Source organism: Anomaloglossus baeobatrachus, chromosome 12 (genome assembly GCF_048569485.1).
Source record: "Anomaloglossus baeobatrachus isolate aAnoBae1 chromosome 12, aAnoBae1.hap1, whole genome shotgun sequence".
NCBI lineage: Eukaryota > Metazoa > Chordata > Amphibia > Anura > Aromobatidae > Anomaloglossus > Anomaloglossus baeobatrachus.
Window position 1 is genome coordinate 12,646,269 of NC_134364.1, and position 19,065 is coordinate 12,665,333.

The 19,065-nt window shown below is 49.2% G+C and overlaps 1 protein-coding gene across 1 annotated transcript in view; it reads right to left on the minus strand.

Annotated features, from left to right (window-relative positions):
- Window positions 1–10,516: 10,516 nt before the first annotated feature.
- The window catches only part of BTBD7 (BTB domain containing 7), a 46,100-nt gene continuing 37,551 nt past the window's right edge, over window positions 10,517–19,065 (minus strand). The window contains exons 6-11 of the mRNA XM_075330548.1: window positions 17,379–17,539; window positions 17,034–17,177; window positions 15,547–15,736; window positions 14,957–15,135; window positions 14,448–14,879; window positions 10,517–13,542 (exon numbers count right to left, since the gene is read on the minus strand). Coding sequence (XP_075186663.1) covers window positions 12,754–13,542; window positions 14,448–14,879; window positions 14,957–15,135; window positions 15,547–15,736; window positions 17,034–17,177; window positions 17,379–17,539 — 1,895 coding nt within the window. The 3' untranslated portion in view covers window positions 10,517–12,753. The remainder of the gene's footprint in view (window positions 13,543–14,447; window positions 14,880–14,956; window positions 15,136–15,546; window positions 15,737–17,033; window positions 17,178–17,378; window positions 17,540–19,065) is intronic.

A 19,065-nucleotide genomic window follows, 5' to 3' on the forward strand; every position in this document is an offset into this window, starting at 1 on the left:
ACTTCCTATTTTATACTCAGGCACTTCCGGTAAAAGTGTTAGCACTAAAGTGTCTTCTCGCATGGAGCAGTGCGCCTGCGCAGCAGTTAGAATTGGTCGTCTTCAACATGGCCACTGCATTGCGGCCACTAGTGAGTGTCCGCTAACTCCGCCTCTCGCAGATCACGTGACGGACGATTGACAGCTGGTCTAAGCGTCCATTATTAGCTGTGCTGAGCTTGTGCGTCTGCTTCCTGATAACAGAGAACAATAGCTAGTCTTTCGAGTGCAGTTATTGACTTAAATATGGATCTGCAACTACAAATCCCAGCATGTTAGTGAGCCCAGGATGCAGAGCAGATGGTTCAAGTGAACCTGTCAGGACATTTTAGAACTGGGCCCAGTGTTACAGATGGATTGGTCCTAGCACGGCCATAAACTGATCCCCGGCACCAGCTCTGAGATTCCATCTCTGAAGCCATGAGGAAAGGAGCCTGGAAATGCATGGGGGTGTATCTAGCAGTCCATAGTGTGACCACACCCCTAATGCACGTGCAACCTAATTTGCATGGAGTGTTAACGCTGGGGAAGGTTCTGATCCTTGTAAGAGGCCGGACCCAGCTGGACGGTTTATTTCAGTGGTTTTATCTGTGTGATCTCATTCCAGAAGCTGTGAGGAGGGCGCAACAAAGTAGCTTAATGAGACACGGACGCTGCGCACACCCCCCCCACTCCCGCGGACGCTGCGAGCGCCCCCCACCCCCACGGACGCTGCGTGCATGCCCCCCACTCCCACGGACGCTGCGTGTACGCACATGCGACCCACTCCCACTACACACGCCCAGTGGTTTTATGTGTGATCGCTCATTCTCAAAGCTGTGCAGCTGACCCACTCCTTTGGAAACAAGTAATTAAAGAGCATCCCCTAAGGCCTCCTTCACACATCGATATCTCCAGTCTAATGGATGCACCACTCGTGGTGCAGCTGTGAGCTGCTATTTTTAGGCTGGGGAAACCCAAATAGCCATAGACCTTCCCAGACTGATAATATTGGTCCCCAGCTGTCTGCTGTACCTTGGCTGGTTATATATAATAAATAAAAAAAAAAATGGGGGGGTTGGGCACCCCCTCCATTTTATTCAAGTTATTTTTTTTTTTTTTTTTTTTTTGAAGAATTGAAAAATGTGTGTGAGCCCCTCTTTTTGATAACCAGTCAACGTACAGCTAGATACACACACAGTACAGACGACATATGGATGTCCAAAACTGACTGTGCAATATGTGCATTTTTTCACGGACGTGTGAATGCAGCCTAAGGGGTAGCAGATGTGAGCCCAATCTCAGCTTGAATGGCGAGATTTATGACCAGTAGAGATAAGATCAGCTAGACTAGAACACTCCAGAGCACATTAGAATCCCTTTATCTGCCTTAGAGAAAATTATGAATTGAGATTTTATGATCAGCAGTGATATAAGATAGGAAAGACATTTTCAAATTTGTGATCAAGTGCTGAACATAAAACGTCATTTTGAGGCTCTGGACAATGGCTGGGGTTCTGACAAATGGATATCGGCCAGATAGAGGACAATATCTGTGTCATGTCTCCTATCTGTGAACAAAGAAAACCATGATAGGAAAGGTGACAGTAATATCTCCCACCTGGGAAATTCAGGAGCAAAGATACCGTAAAAGTTGGAAATCTCAATTTCCAAAGACAGAGACACATCTTATAGTTCTCTGAAGACCAGACCTGTTAGGAGTCACCAGAGGGGAGGTATGAGGGGACAAATACCAAATTCTGGTTCTGGTCAGTCCTGGAGGTGCAGCTTGCTGTGATTCTGTCCAGTTTTGTGAGAATCACCTCCCTCCACTAAGCTCTGATGCCATCTCCGTGACACAGGTTTAGTAATTTTCCTTCATTATTCCTTTCTATTCTATGTAATTCTATCTGCGTATTCTGTTTGTCCCCTTTGTTGAAAAGCGGTAGAGAACAGGAGAGACAAGAAAAGCGCATAAAGGATCTTATCCAGGTGGCACGTACAGAGACCAAGGTAAATGTGCTCACCTTTCATGGTTGTGCAAGTCACCGCCACTGTAATAGCATGAGAACAGCTGCAGCAGCCCCACATGGAATAAGACGCTGAAATGAAGAAGGGGTTAATCCATGGTGCCGTAAAAAGAAGAAATGATGAGACCAGGATCCTTAACTGAGGAGCTGTGACTCCAGAAAACCGTCCATCCAAAAATATAGCCAACTGTAGATATACATTTTCGGACTAAATAAAGAAAATGTAAAAGCTTAATTCCTCTTGCTCTATAATTCACATCCCTGAAGCCGTGTGCTGCCTGTAACAGGAGAGCAATCCATAGTCAATTGCGTATTGCCCTGACAACTGGAGGCAGCAGAGCGCTTTCCTCGAGAGATCCGTGTAATCTTCCGGGCTGTGCTAGTGACTTTCATACCCCAAAACTTTACAATCCTATAAAGGGACTTAAGTGAGATTCCTCGTTGCACCATGACCCAGGGGCGCAGTGCATTGCTCCGCTCCCTCAATCTCCTTGCTACACCTCTCATGTTGATTGACAGTGCTCGACTGCTCATAGCAAACATCGGCAGCAATGAATCCCAGGCCCTGAGTGCGCGCTCATCCTTCACTCCTACCTTCAGCTGTCACTCATTACATGAAAGTGTGGCAAACGGTCTCTGCAAACAGGAGGAGGGTGCACTCACACGGACACTGTTACCTATAGACCAATGCTATTATAGACTTGCAAAAATTTGGGCCCTTATTGGGTTTTTGTACTGGGGCCCAGGAGCCTCAAGTTACGCCCCTGGTAATCACTTCAGTTTTTTATTTTTCTAGGGGATAAGTCCCCCATTGGCAGTTTAATTGTGAGTTTTGGGAGTTGAGACTGTTTTTAAAGTTGCTGATCCTCCATGCTTTACACTGCAGCTTTCCCATTAAGGAATATCCATGTTCTGAGAGTTCAGCGCTGCTAATTTTTCTATTGGATCAGGAAGCTGTCTGACGTACTTTTCTCAAAGGTTCAATGTGCTGCAGTTCTCAGTACTTTACACTGCAGCTTTGCTTGTTCAACATAAACGCATGTGAGATTAAAGTTAGCTACTTCTATAATAAATCTCACAGTCACACAGAGGGGAGGTGGGTGGTGTGTGTGTGGCGTCTCGGGGAGGTGGGGGGGGGGGGGGGGTGGGGAGTGTTTTCTGGGGGTGTGGTGTCTCAGGATGCCTGAGGGGGAGGGGAGAGGGATGCCTCAGAAGGAGGGAGAAGGGAGAGGGATGCCTCAAAAGGGGTGAGAAGGGAGAGGGATGCCTCAAAAGGGGTGAGAAGGGAGAGGGATGCCTCAGAAGGAGGGAGAAGGGAGAGGGATGCTTCAAAAGGGGGGGAGGGGAGAGGGATGCCTCAAAAGGGGGAGAAGGGAGAGGGATGCCTCAAAAGGGGGGAGAAGGGAGAAGGATGCCTCAAAAAGGGGGGGGGGGGGGAGAAGGATGCCTCAAAAGGGGGGGAAGGGAAGAAGGATGCCTCAGAAAGGGGGGGAGGGGAGAAGGATGCCTCAGAAAGAGGGGGGAGGGGAGGATGCCTCAGAAGGGGGGGGGAGGGGAGAAGGATGCCTCAGAAAGGAGGGGGGGAGAAGGATGCCTCAGAAGGGGGGGAAAAGGATGCCTCAAAAGGGGGGGAAGGGAAGAAGGATGCCTCAGAAAGGGGGGGGAGGGGAGAAGGATGCCTCAGAAGGGGGGGGAGGGGACAAGGATGCCTCAGAAGGGGGGGGAGGGGAGAAGGATGCCTCAGAAAGGAGGGGGAGGGGAGAAGGATGCCTCAGAAAGGGGGGGGGGGGAGGGAAGAAGGATGCCTCAGAAAGGGGGGGGGGGGGAGAAGGATGCCTCAGAAAGGGGGGGGGAGAAGGATGCCTCAGAAAGGGGGGGAGAAGGATGCCTCAGAAAGGGGGGGGGAAGGGGAGAAGGATGCCTCAGAAGGGGGGGAGGGGAGAAGGATGCCTCAGAAAGGGGGGGAGGGGAGAAGGATGCCTCAGAAAGGGGGGGGGAGGGGAGAAGGATGCCTCAGAAAGGGGGGGAGGGGAGAAGGATGCCTCAGAAAGGAGGGGGAAGGGAGAAGGATGCCTCAGAAGGGGGGGAGGGGAGGATGCCTCAGAAGGGGGGGAGGGGAGAAGGATGCCTCAGAAAGGGGGGGGAGGGGAGAAGGATGCCTCAGAAGGGGGGGAGGGGAGAAGGATGCCTCAGAAGGGGGGGGGGGGGAGGATGGATGCCTCAGAAAGGGGGGAGGGGAGAAGGATGCCTCAGAAAGGGGGGAGGGGAGAAGGATGCCTCAGAAGGGGAGGGGGGGGGGGGGAGAGTGATGCCTCAGGACCGGGGGGGGGGGGGAGAGGGATGCCTCGGGCGGGGGGGGGGGGGGAAGGAAGAGGGATGCCTCGGGGGGAAGGGGGATGCCTCAGGACCGTGGGGGGGAGGGGGAGAGGGATGCCTCGGGGGGGGGAGAAGAGGGATGCCTCGGGGGGGGGGAAAGAGGGATGCCTCGGGGGGGGAAAGAGGGATGCCTCGGGAGGGGGAAAGAGGGATGCCTCGGGAGGGGGGGGGGGGAAGTGGGAAGCCTCAGAATGGGGGGGGGGAGGGGAAGAGGGATGCCTCAGAATGTGGGGGAGGGGAAGAGGGATGCCTCAGAAGGGAGGGGGGAGAGAAGGATGCCTCAGGACGGGGGGGGGGGAGGGAGATGGATGCCTCAGGATGAAGGGGGAGGGATGCCTCAAGGATGGGGTGGGGGGGGGAGAGGAGTGATGCCTCAGGACCGGGAGGGGGAGAGGGATGCCTCAGAAGGATGGGGGGGGGGGGGGAGAGGGATGCCTCAGGATGAAGTGATGCCTCAGGACCGGGAGGGGAGGGGGAGAGGTATGCCTCAGAAGGGAGGGAGAGGGATGCCTCAGAAGGATGGGGGGGGGGATGCCTCAGAAGGGTCATTATTTTTTCATTGTCCTGAGGAAGGGGGCAGAGACCCTGAAACGCGTAGAGTTTGTTAATGTTCCCAAATAAATGACTTGGAATAATAATTCTTTGGATTGAATGGTGACTAGCGCTGCGATGATCCCCGATTTCCTATAGAAGTCTCTGTTTCCATTTTACGTGGTCCGCAGCGGTCTCCTCCAGCGTTTATGCTTCAATTGGTGTTGTGACTTCTCACATCTATAGGTGCGTGCACCCTATTAATCCTTTCACTGTTTTTATCAGTTAAGACCCTATATGTGCCTGTTTTTTCCTCCACAGTCCTTGATTTCAGAAGTGTGTGGGGGGGGGGTGATGCTTCAGAAGGGGGGGGGAGGGATGTTGTGGGGTCTGGAGATTGGCCGGAATGAAGCGCGGAGACGCACAGATTTTCTATACAAGCCATTTATTTCTGAAATGCCAATTATAATGTAGGATAAAGTCGCCGTTACATGCTTGTCAGTAACCGTAGAAAAATAGAACAAGTGAGAAAACCTTTGTACAACAGCAATGACAGAGAAGAGGCGTCGTACTACGTATCATCATCATCATCATCATCGTCGTCACACGAGACACGGATTCAAGTCTGGAGGTACCTAAATAAAAATACTATTCGTTAAAAACCCCGTTATGTACAAGAGTCATAAACAAAGCGTAGAAAGTGACGGGTTATGCAGGTCGTAGAAAACACTTGCATAGGACGTGGAGTCTGACGGTCGCTGCGCGCTGGATCGCGCTTTCTGAGCCTTTAGCGGTGAAGGCACTTATAGACTTTTAGGTTTTTTTATTTTTCTTCGTTAATGAGATTTACAAAAACTGCGGATCGCCACGAACATTCACAATGGAGACGCATCGCCGCCCCGGACAGACAGATGGTGGCAGAGAACGGAGACAGACGTCAGAGGCGGAGACCGAAAGAGGGGAACTAAGGGAGGCCAAGAGCTGCACGATTAAAGGGCCGGCGACCGAGCAAAAGTATTCCCCTACCGCTCAGATACAGGTCACCGGTACATTATCATCTGATCGACTTTCAATCTCCTGAACGGCCGAGACACGAAAAACGAAGAGGTAAATTATTCTCCAAGCTAAGACTGACCGTGTCATCCATCACATGGGTATTTATGCGCTGTTCCCCTTTAAAATGTGCCGCAACATCAGAACTATAAAACCCCAAAAACCTTCAGAACTGAACATTTAAACAGCCGTTTGGTGTTTCCAGCTGCGGTGCAGACCTATGTGTCTCCATGGTAACAGACCACAAACAAAGCTCTGCGTAGTCTGACCCCGCAGTCTCTAACTTTTTTTTTTTTTTTACTTCTTGCCAATAGGTCAATGTACATTAGGCTAGTTTCACACTTGCGTTGAACGGCATCTGTTGCATTGCGTTGTGTGACGGATGCAACGGATGCGTGGCATGCAACGGATCGTACAAAACAACGGAAATTTTTTTTCTTCTTCTTTACAGTTTTACCGGCAGCAGACTATTGTGAACGATCAGCTGATCGCTCAGCCGCCGAGAATGTGTGCGGGGGCGGAGTGCGGAGTGGGTGGAGCTGAGCGGGCCATGGCGCTGAGGACAGCTGAGTGTGTGTGTGTGTGTGTGTGTGTGTGTGTGTGTGTGTGTGTGTGTATGTATGTATGTATGTATGTATGTATGTATGTATGTATGTATGTATGTATGTATGTATGTATGTATGTATGTATATGTATATATATATATATATATATATATATATATATATATATATATATATATATATATATATATATATATATATATATATATATATATATATATATATATATATGTATGTATATGTGTGCGTGCGTGCGTGTACGTACATACATGCATGTGGAGTGCAGGAGGGGGTGGACCAAGCGGGGAAGTGTCGGGCTCCCTGCACACGTAGCGAGGGTAAATATCGGCAAAGCACTTTGCTTGGTTACCCGATATTTACCTTGGTTACAGGGGCAGGGAGCCAGAGAGAGCATGCGCAGTGAAATCCTACGGATTGCGCTGCTCAAAAAAACGTTACATGCTGCGTTCCTCCTGCCCGGCGCAGCGTCAAAATAACGACGCTGCGTCGTCCAGCGGATGCAACGCTGACACTTGCGTTACAGTGCGTCGTCCATACAAGTCTATGGAGAATAGTGCAGTGCGTTAACGGACTGCGCTATTCTCCATAGTGACGGACTGCGCTGAACGCAAGTGTGAAAGTAGCCTTAGGAAGAAGTAGAGGACGAATGTGACAAGTGCACAGGGCGTTTGTTGTCGGTTACCATGGAGACACATAGATCTGCACAAGAGCTGAAAACACAGACGGCTGGGAAATATCTCATAACGCTGCAGGGCAGATGCATTGGGGGCAAAAAAAAAAAGCGGTTGCAAATGTGTCATCTATTATGAAGGGTTAAAATGTGCAGGAAACACAAGACTCTTCATGATCTGATTTTGCTTTGATGTTAAGTTTTTAAACTTTGTAAAACTCTTCTCACTGTTTAAGATCTCCAATGGCTGCGGGGCCGAGGCTACGTCCACATTTGCAATTAATTTTGTTTTTTATATTGTTCAATGCATCTAAATTGAAAAGTAATTTTGCAAATTATCTTTGTAACAAACATTTTATATTACATTGGAATGTTTTTTTTTTTTAGAAGGAGAATTTGAGCCGAAAGTGCAAAAACCAGAGGGGTAGGAATAAATATATATATATATATATATATATATATATATATATACACACGTGGAGGAATGAGAACACGTCCTCGTGTCCATCGACAAGCATGCGCTTCACTTCCGAGCAAACACCAAACCACGTGCATCACATTACAGCCCCCCCTTCCCCGGGGAGGGAGGAGACAACAGCGTACGGATTCATCAAAGCTTTTTGTCCCTCCGGGTTTCCGTAGGGAACTTTACATCATCATATCTCTAAACACGCACAATCCTATCACGAGAACAACACAGTCTGAAAACGGCCTACGATTGTCGGCGAGGACCTGATTGTCGGGGGGAGGGTCCCGGCTGCCCCCTCTTGGAGGGAGGTAGCAATGCAAAAAAAAAATAATAATTTTTTTTTTTTTAAAGAGACAGGCACAAAAAAAAATCTCATAAATCACTGTTCACGTACAGCACCAGGTCACGACACACACGGGACACGACAAAACGCCACAAATGGATCAATACTAGATAAAGCCGACATGAACGATAGCAAAAAAATTCTATAACTCATTGTGTTACTGTACTGAAGCTGGACGGGGACGGATGGAGACGCCGCCATTTTGCTGGAGTCCAATGAAGGAGCGTTGTCAGGAAAGCAGCGGACGGGACGAACGCTCGTTACATGGGGATGCAGGAGCCCTTTATACCTCCCCTCCCCCCACAGCAGCAGGAATAGTGAAGGCAAGGCAGGAATGTTAGCACCTCGGATGAACGTGATCTGGTATGAAGCACAGCAGACGTGTCGTGACAGTGTCACAGAGAAGATCTACAGCTCTGCTGCAAGACGAGAAGCGCACGGTGCAACAAGCGAGAACACAAGCGAGTGCGGCAGCTCGAGGACGGCGACGGAGGGGGGGAGGCGCCCGCTCTGGACGCCATATTTGGTCCATACGGAGGAAGGATACAGCAATTGTGTGTGAACGAGGCCTAACTGATTACACAGGACTTTGCCCGGACGCATCAAACCTCCCCTATTCCATAAGTTTCCCCCCTGTAATTCCTCAATGCGGGACTTTTTGCCTCTCCTGACACTTCACTTTCAGTAAATACTTTATTCTTCATGACATATCAATTCTGGATAATAATTCCTCTATTATTCCTCCTGGAAATATATAAATATAATAACAGAGGGATCTCTACATAGCCAGACACAGTCCAATGAAGGCAGTCTGTGACAAAAGGGAGAGGGCTGTCTATTCATTCATACATTTCCAGGAGGGATAACAGAGGGACAACACAATGCATAGTTCTAAGATCTACAAAACACAACAGGTTGGGGGCCGCCATACCTTCCTGGAAAAGTAGAGGTGAAGCAGCTGTCCCTTTAAATAGCATGCAAGAAAGCAGACAATCTCCAGTTAAGGACCCTCGTGCTCCCTAAAGATACAGCTCCGTCACCCAAAAACTCACAGCAGATCCAGTCTAGAGGCCAAGTACGTTCACTGGTGCGGACAGGGGGGCACAGAGCGGCTTTATACATACACATGCATGGCGGCCATCGCACCAGGAGGTGGCACGGACCCCGGATTAGGGTGACCGTCCACCAATATGAGGAGTGGTACTGAGGCCGACATCAACATCAGTACTGAGGCAGGTGATGGACATGTCGGAGCACTCGCTGCTGTGGATCCGACACATAGAAAGGGGCTGCTACCATCCCGAAACGTATGGCTACGGGACACGAGGCTGCACGGGGGTCTCCCCTCCCCCGGCTTGTGCTTGGATAACACAAACCCCCCCCAAAACAGAGCTCATAGGAGGTAGGTGATGCGGCTGCTGCTAATATCGAGGATCTCATGGGTGACTGGGACCACCAGGACCCATGTAAAGTAGAGGAGCACCAGGAGGGGTGCGGTGAATTCAGCGGCCTCTGTGCCAAGAGCGACTTTCCCACACCGCCGCCCGGTGCCGAGACTTTCCCACACCGCCGCCCGGTGCCGAGACTTTCCCACACCGCCGCCCGGTGCCGAGACTTTCCCACACCGCCGCCCGGTGCCGAGACTTTCCCACACCGCCGCCCGGTGCCGAGACTTTTTCATGGCCCAAACTGAGGAAGAAAAACTTGCTGACTCCACAAAAGTATAAAAGGAAAAAAAAAAAAAATGATTGTGGAATATTTGGAAGGGGCGCATCGGACAACGGGTGGATTTGTTTAATAATAAGTGTTGCCCTCAAAAACGTTGCAGCTTTTGGAGCAACTCCTCCCCCGCAGATAGGAAGAAGTGTGGATTTCACTTTAGGGAGCGCAAAATGCATCAATCCAATTAGAATTGTGCAAAAAAACGTAATAAATCTTCCCCTTGTGTTTCCATTCCGTCAAGATCTCTGCTTGCTGCCAATTCTTACCCACATCCAGGGGCTAAAAAGCTCTTATAGAGCTAATATTTTTCACAGCGGAGGGTTTGCTACAATCGTATCTGATCTAGGTAGGTAAATAAGGCGGCTTTCACACTACGTTTTTTTAACATGCGTCCTGAACGTTTAACGCAAAAACGGATCCAGTGCAAATGCATTTTCATTTCAATGCATTTGCAATGGACTCGCGTTCACATGCGTTTGCATGCGTTATAGTGAGGATCCAGCGACTTGCAGTTTTTTATCATTTTTCAAAAACGCTACTTGTAGCGTTTTTGAGCTGCGTCCAAATACTGCAAATTGCTGGATCCTGACAATACTGCACGCAAACGTATGTGAACGCTGGCATGCTGATAGACAGGATCCTGCTTGCTCTACTGAGCATGCCCAGAAACCAGCCTCGGGTGATCAGTCTCTCTCTCCAGCTCCCCCTCCCTCTCTCCCCCTCCCTCTCTCCCCCGCCTGAGAGCTGCGGACACTCATAACCAAGGTAAATATCGGGTAACCAAGCAAAGCGCTTCTCTTAGTTACCTGATCGTTTGTTACGTGTGCAGGGAGCCCTGCTCCTAGCAGCTGCGGATGCTCGTAACCAAGGTAAATATCGGGTATCCAAGCAAGTTACCCGATGTTTACCTTGGTTACAAGCCTCCGCAGATGTCAGATGCCGGCTCCCAGTCTCACGTTCAGTTCCACTGACTCCCGATCACATGACTCCAATGCCCGCCCATAAACTTAAAGTGACAGGATCCTGCAAAATAACACATGCGTTTGCATGCGTTATTTTGCTGTAAATGCAGGATCCGCTTTTACAGCAAAAAAAGTTCATGACGCATGCTAAAAAAACGTAGTGTGAAAGCCGCCTAAAACAAATAAATTGTTGCGGCTTATACATTGCATCTTATATGAGGCTATTGATGTATTTAGCTCAGAGGATTGTCTAGACTGGACTGTGACGAACCCTCAGCAGTGAGACATGTTAACTCTAAAGCGGTGTGCACACACTGTTTTTTGATGCATTTTTTTCTTGCAAGGGATACCGCATCCCAGAAAAGTCTAAGAATCCTGAAGTGCTGCGCCGAAAAAAATCTGCACCAAACAATTGACATGTCCAATTGTTTCAGCTTTTTTTTCCCACGATGCATAAAAAAGCATAGAAAAAGGCATTAAAAAACAAACGCATTTTTTCCGCAGCATTTTTCTTGCCAAGAGATGCAGTTTTTTTATGCAGAAAATCTGCAACGTGGGAACGTACACGAAGGGTGAATTCACACTGAGGATTTTCTGTGCAGTTCTGGATGAGAGGAAAAAAAATAAACAAATAAAAATGTTTTTGTTTGATTGTTTTTTTTAGAACAGCAAGTAGACATCTCAAAAAAGAGGAGTAGGTATATTAAAAAAGCTGCAGAACAATCCCTTAAAAGCGCCAACAGTTGGGCCGATCCTCGCATGCCCCGATTCCTCTGCATCCTGGGGTCCCTACAACCCGTCCAGTCGCCCTCTAAGGAATAAAATATCACACGAGTATGGCAACCCCCGGGGTACAGCACAAATCGCTGCTGTAAGCAGTCACCAAAACTCCATCTGGTCCAAAGGAGAGTACAATCTGCTGCGTTTTACTGACCATTGTGGTCAGCAAATTATGTGCATCAATGCTTGTTCAACCAATAAGCCGTCAGTCCTTCAAGAATCCCCGCCCCCGAGGAGCCACAGACGATACACCTGCAATGAAGACATTAAACAGCTAAACCTTGGACGTCATCTCCCAAAAATCACATCTTGTATAAGAGCAATTGACCCGTCCTCCATAAATTAGAAAATGTGGCTGCAGATGCGATGCGACAGTAGTGCCATACGCGATGTAGTAAATTGGCAATGCTTGAAATCTACAGTCAGTGCTGTAAAAAATAAATAAATGCATGTTATACGCGGCCACTATAGACCCTATCGGTCGGGACAAAGCGCTGTACAGATGCAGCAGGCCTAACATTGTCACGGAACGCTTAGTTGCTAATGCGTTGTAGCAAATAAGAGTTTATGGGGGGGGTACAATGCACAGAGAGGACGGGTCCCACCAGCTACGATCTGGTCTGTTTGTATTGGGAGGTCAAGACCTGTCCCCCACATGACAACCTCAGCTCTGCTACTTCAGGTATGTCGGCGGGAATGACCTTTTGCAGAGACGTGACCGGGGGTCAAGACGCGATTCTAATGCCAAACAGGAGACATCGGAGCTTATCTGGCCCCTGGCGGAGGAGACACTGAACCCTACGTGTGCTTCTTTGGATTGCTCGATTATTACAAAATAAACCCTTTTCTGTCTCGTATTAAAATATCGTTAGTGAAACCCAAGACAAGAGCAGAAATAAAAAATAAGAATTATACAAATACGTTGTTCCCGTAAGTAACCGGCGCGCTGCAAATCAGAAGAGGCAAAGAACGTATTCAGGTGCAAAAAGGCTGCAAAATAAAAGCAAAAGGTGCCAAAGAAAGAAGAGCAACGTCCATCGTATATAAAGGAAGCCGCCATGGAGCATGCAGCCGCCGTGACGCAGCGCAGAACGCAGGCCGGGGCACGTGCCCGGTAAAGCATAGATTGACACGGCTCAGAAAAGTGTTGTACTCCACAAGTTTTAGGCACAGAGATTATGTTGAGAGGTTACTCCATATTTTTGTATGTTGTCCTCAGAGAGCGGATTTCTTGTAGAGAAAGTCGGGCTTATTGGGCGACCGTCGCTCCCGGCCCATGGTGTCCTCCCGCTCCAGGTCGGCGCCCCGCTGGTCGCTGTCTGCGATCCTCCGGAACACGCGCTCGTCCTGTCGGTCGGAGCTGTAGGCGGAGTGCGAGGGTCTGCTAGAGGTCAGGCCGTAGGTCAGGTCCGATTCCATTTTCGTACGCCCCCGGCTGTGGTGAGAACCGTGGCTGGTGCCCTCCTGGGCGGCGAGGGCGAGGTCAAGTCTTTGAGGAGGCTGTTCTAAGACATCGAGGTGTAAGGGTTCATTCTTTTGCCTGTGCGGGTGGCTGTCCTGGGAGAACAGGTAGTCTCTCCGGGGGTCGTCTTGCTTTTTTGGAGACATCTGGTTGGAAAGATAGGAGGACTTTAATCCACTTGGAGGGGGTTTGCTGTGACTGTACAAATCCGGGCCAAAATAAACACCCTGCGAGGCCAAAGGCGAGTGTCTGCTGGGGACCGGCGAGGAGGGCCGGCAGGCGGAGTTGGAGAAGTCGTAGAAGTCGGGGTACTCCGGCTGGCTTTCGCGGGAATCTATTTTGGGTTCTGCAGTTTGTTTCTTCCGTGAACTGTGCATATGTCGGCTGGGGATGCAGGCGTGGTGCTGCGGGTGGAGCGGCAGCATGTCCGTCACTTGCTGGCTGTCAATGGTCAGCTCCGGCAGCCTCCGATCCTTCAGCGACATGGACGAGACGCCCATTGCTATATCTGGCATAAATTCATTCAGGACCGGTTCCCCGCACTGCCGGAGAGAAGAAAGAAGGTAGAATAATAAGATTAGGCGATAGGCGAGGTAGAAATCACTGAAATTAATGTTATTCATGATGCTACATTGGGGGCGGACTCGTTCCCTATCCCCCAATCTGGAAATTTGGGCTTACTTGGTAAGAGGGAAAAAAAAAAAAAAAGTTTACTACGAGACCGGGCCATTGTACTGCACCACTGCCCGAGTCTGCATCAGCCACGGGATGTCCCCCAACAGAAGAGAAAGTGAGGATATCAGGGGGGAACCAGGCAGTGGTGCAGGAAACAGCAGGGAGCCGATAAGTACCGGATTTTTTCGCTATATAAGACGCACTGGATGGTGTCTTATATTATCTCACCAGGGGCAAGCGGCTCAGAGGGGTCACAGGAGACCGGGTCGGCAATGCTGCGGGCTCGGAGAAGGGGGTGTCACGGCTCAGGAGGGTCACAGGACGGAGGGTTAGAGATACTGCGGGCTCAGGGGTGTTGGGGAGCCGGGCGCCATCAAAACGGCCGTGGTTGATGAGATGGACTTCAAGAAAATGGACGCAGAGGAGACGCATGCGCAGATAGGACTTTGCGGCCATATTGTTAAAGTCCATTGTGTCAATCATGGGCGAGTCAATGGCTCCTGCCGCCGCGACACCCTCGAGCCCTCAGTATCACCAACCCTGCCTCCTGTGACCCCACCACTGCCACCCTGGTTAGCCATATCTGGATTATAAGACGCACCCCCATTTTTCCCCAGTTTTTTTGGGGGGGAGGGAAAGTGCATCTTATAATCCACAAAATACGGAAGTTAAAATAGGTTATTAAAAATAAGTGTTTTTAGAAACAAGACACGAGAAAGCAGAATATACAGGGCAGGAGCCACGGGATACTGCCCACGTCACACGGACTCACCGCCTGCTGTTCTGCTGCCAGGGCGGCTGCTGCGGCCGCTGCTACGGTCTGCCTTCCAAAGCCGGTATTGTTAGTGCAATCAGGGGGAACAGTTTTGACACCGGGTAGGTAGGAGGGTGGTGTGGCTTTGGGGATGGTCCTGGAGTGGAACACTGTGTGGTTGCAGGGGTAGGAGAAGGAGCGGGCCGGGTGTTGGCTAGGCACGCGGTGCTTCCAGCCCACCTTGAACTGATTGTGAATGGGTGTAGCCGGCGGGTGATAAGGGGGCGGTGGAGGGGGCAGCGGAGGATGGAAGGCCACGTAAGAGTCTATGTCTGTAAACATATTTTCCGTAGCGGGGGTGCTGTTGATCCTGCACCTCCCAGACTGGCGCAGGGTCAGGAGCGGACTCTCATCACCAAACCTTTCATCCGGGAAGAACTTGTGAGGATTCTGCAAAGTACAATATAGGCTGTAAGTATTCTGCCCCAGGGAACACGAAGACGGTGTAACGTATAGACGTCACTGACCTGTAACAGCTCCGCCGCAGAGTCCGACAGCCCAAACTCCCTCAAGACGCGGATCTGGATCTCGTAGCTGACAGTAGCACCTTCTCCACAGTTTAAGGCGTACGCGCGCTGCACCTGCTCCGTGTGCCGGAGCTCCTGCAGGCGTCGGATCATCTCCTTCACCACCACCAGAGGAGGAACTGGCGGGACAAAGTGAGTGGAAACTGTCAGTAAGGAATATTGTGGGGGGGTTCTACCTTAAGAGTTTACTATTAAAGGTTATTATCCAGGAAAAAAGAAAAAAAAAAAAAAGTTGAAAAAAAAATTAAGTTATCCCCTATGACCAGGGTAGGAGCCCCCCAGCCATTGTGAATGGAGCGTGCACACATGGCTGGCCTCTGCTCCATTCATTGTCTATAGGACTGATGGAAGTCGCAGAGTGGTGTGATTGCATTCCCACTGACAATGAATGGCGCAGACTCTGGTCATGCACATCTCCGCTACATTCAGCACAGAGTCGTTCTCAGATTCCCAATGCTCCATCCTCAAGATCTGTGAGAGTATATAATATATATCTTACAGAAGACCCCCATTATGGGATTATGCATCACCTGGGATTTCATTGGCTACAACGGTGGGGGGGCTTGCTTGGCTGCTGCTCATTTGCTGGTGATTGATCATGTGACAGCACTGCGGCACGGCGTTGTTCACCATGTACAATGTGTCGGGAACGTTGGACATTCGCACCATCCTCAAACGAACCAGATCTGTCTGCTCCACCATCATTTCATCCAGCACGGACTGCGAGGAGGAGAAGGAAGGAAAGAAAAGGAATTTATTTTTTTCTGCAATGATAAAAAGATTTCCTAATTCATGGGGGTTCTCAAGGTCTTCACAATTAATGTCGGACCCCGGGGGGCTTCTACCCCATTATACAGCTGATGGGCCGGGGCGCAGAGTTGGCTGTCAATATGGAAGTCCTGGATAAACCTTGCGCTGTTGATACTAGTCGAGCTGTAGTCCAGAAGAGCGACATATAGGGCTGACTCCACACAAATCGTGACTGTGCTCTCATTGCGACTCTCGGGTAACCGCAGCCCAACAGCAGCACCCCAACCCTGCTGGATTTTTCACCACATTCACAATCATTACTTTTGGCAGAAGTCGCTGTGTAGTCCTTGCCTAAATGTCAATGTCTAATGACAGGCTCTAGAACGTTCATGATTTCTACTTCATGTCTGTGAATGGAAACTTCCAAAAGTGAAAGGCACTGTCCAAGATGAAGATATTGATTCCCTATTCTTAGGAGAGGTCATCAATATTAGGTCGCGGAGGTGTGACACCCGGTATCCGCACCCATCAGCTGTTTGCAGGCTCCATATCGGCGGATGTGCAAATTTTATGATGGTCGGACACCCCAGCTCTGTAGACTGTAATGTCCGCATTCTGGATACTGCAGCTCCGATCACACTGAAATGAATGGGAGCTGAGCTACAGTACCCGAGATTTGGACACGTATTTTAGCTTTGGACAAGCCCTTTATTGCTATGTGCATATGTATCCGCTGGTACGAGCGCATGTTTCCCGCAGCTGCCCGCCGGCGTCCGCAGCTATTTTTAGCTGCGAGATTACAGCGGAATAGCTGCGGGAAACATGCGGACATTCATGCGAATTACCTGCGGACGTTCCAGCCTCTATCTCCATAGCAGAGGGCCGGGACATCCGCAGGTAATTCCACATGAATAATTGACATGCAATTATACATGCGGATGCGGACATCCGCAGCATGTTCGGCAGCCGCACTTTCCGCAGCGTGGACACCGCACTCCCCATGTCCCATAGGATAAAATGGGGAGTGACTGTACATGCTAAAACCTGCGGATTTATCTGGAAAATAAAGAAAAATCCGCAGGTTTTCTGCAGCAAAATCCACAGATGCAAGCTCCCATGGGCAAATAGCCTATAAATCTGGGTTTGCAGAAAGTCTGGAAAGACTTGTGATAACTAAATGCATCAGCAGCAGAGGGTTTGTTACAGTGTACCAGCCTTAAGTCCAGTCAGTTTCAGCCATTGATGAGGGTCGGGGCGGCGGTGTTACCTTTGCTTCCTCCACGTACGGCGAGAACAGTCTGGGCCTGACGTAAATGCCGGCGTTTTTTTGCCGCAACCAAGAGTTTGACTTGCCGCTCTCAGACGTTGGTAGCATATCCGCAGGGGGGGTGCTGATCAGACCCCGCTTCATCTACAAATACAACAGTAAACAACATATCGCATATAAAAAAATCAAATTACAAAAGTCAAAACACATATACAAGGTGTCGTGGTCCCCAAGGTCTTGAGGCAACCGCCGTACAGCAAGACGTGAGGGGTGTACTGAATTCTGCACATCCATGGGGCCCCCCCCAGTTCTGGGTAATCTGCTGAGTAAAGGTAGGATACTCACAGGGTCGCTCAGCACGTCGCTGTTCATGGGTAAGATGTGCTCGATGCGGACGAAAGGCAGCAAAGGACACAGGATCTCCCTCAGCTCCTCCACGTCCAGGTCCCTGCGCTTCACCCCTCGCTTGTTCACACTGTGCGCCGTGCCGCTCAGCAGATTCGGCTCTGAAATAGAAAAGGAAAAAAAAAACATTTTACTTACTGCATGAAATTGAGCTTTAAAGTTCAAAAATTATTTCTAAAAAAAATAAATAAAAAATATACATACATACATACATAGTGCCTTTCGAAAGTATTCGCCCCCCCCTTGAATTTTTCAATCTTTTCCCACATTTCAGGCTTCAATCAAAGATAAAATGTTAATGTTCTGGTGAAGAATCAACAAGTGAAGGAAATGTATTGCTTACTTTAAACTTTTGTAAAAAAATAAATAACTGAAAATTGTGGCGTGCAATATTATTCATCCCCTGTAAGTGAATACTTAGTAGCGCCCCCTTTTGCTGCGATTACAGCACAAGTCTCTATCAGTTTTGCACATGGAGAGGCTGAAATTCTCGCCCGTTCTTCCTATGTAAACAGCTGGAGCTGAGTGAGGTTGGATGGAGGCGTTTGTGAACAGCAGTTTTCAGCTCTTTCCACAGATTCTCGATTGGGTTCAGGTCTGGACTGTGACTTGGGCCATTCTAACACCTGGATACGGTTATTTGTGAACCATTCCATTGTAGATTTTGCTTTATGTTTAGGATCATTGTCTTGTTGGAAGACAAATCTCCGTCCCAGTATCAGGTCTTTTGCAGACTCCAACAGGTTTTCTTCAAGAATGGTCCTGTATTTGGCTCCATTCATCTTCCCATCAATTTTAACCATCTTCCCTGTCCCTGCTGAAGAAAAGCAGGCCCAAACCATGATGCAGCCACCACCATGTTTGACAGTGAGGATGGTGTGTTCAGGGAGATGAGCTGTGTTGCTTTTACGCCAAACATATCGTTTGGCATTGTGCCCAAATAATTCAATTTTGGTTTCATCTGAGCAGAGCACCTTCCTCCACATGTTTGGTGTCTCCAGGTGGCTTGTGGCAAACTTTAAACGGCACTTTTTATGGCAATCTTTGAGAAATGGCTTTCTTCTTGCCACTCTTCCATAAAGGCCAGATTTGTGCAGTGTAGACTGATTGTTGTCCTATGGGACAGACTCTCCCACCTCAGCTGTAGATCTCTGCAGATCATCCAGAGGGATCATGGGCCTCTTGGCTGCATCTCTGATCAGTCTTCCCCTTGTGTGAGATGATAGTTTGGGTGGAGGCCGGGTCTTGGTAGATTTGCAGTGTATGATTCTCCTTCCATTTCAATATGATCGCTTGCACAGGGCTCCTTGGGATGTTTAAAGTTGTGGAAATCTTTTTGTAACCAAATCCGGCTTTAAACGTCTCCACAACAGTATCACGGACCTGCCTGTTGTGTTCCTTGGTCTTCATGATGCTATGTGTGCTTTACACAGAACATGAGACTATCACAGAGCAGGGGCATTATACGGAGACTTGATTACACACAGGGGCTTATATTTATCATCATCAGTCATTTAGGACAACATTGAATCATTCACAGATCCTCAATCAACTTCTGGAGGGAGTTTGCCGCACTGAAAGTAAAGGGGATGAATAATATTGCACGCACCAATTTTCAGTTATGTAT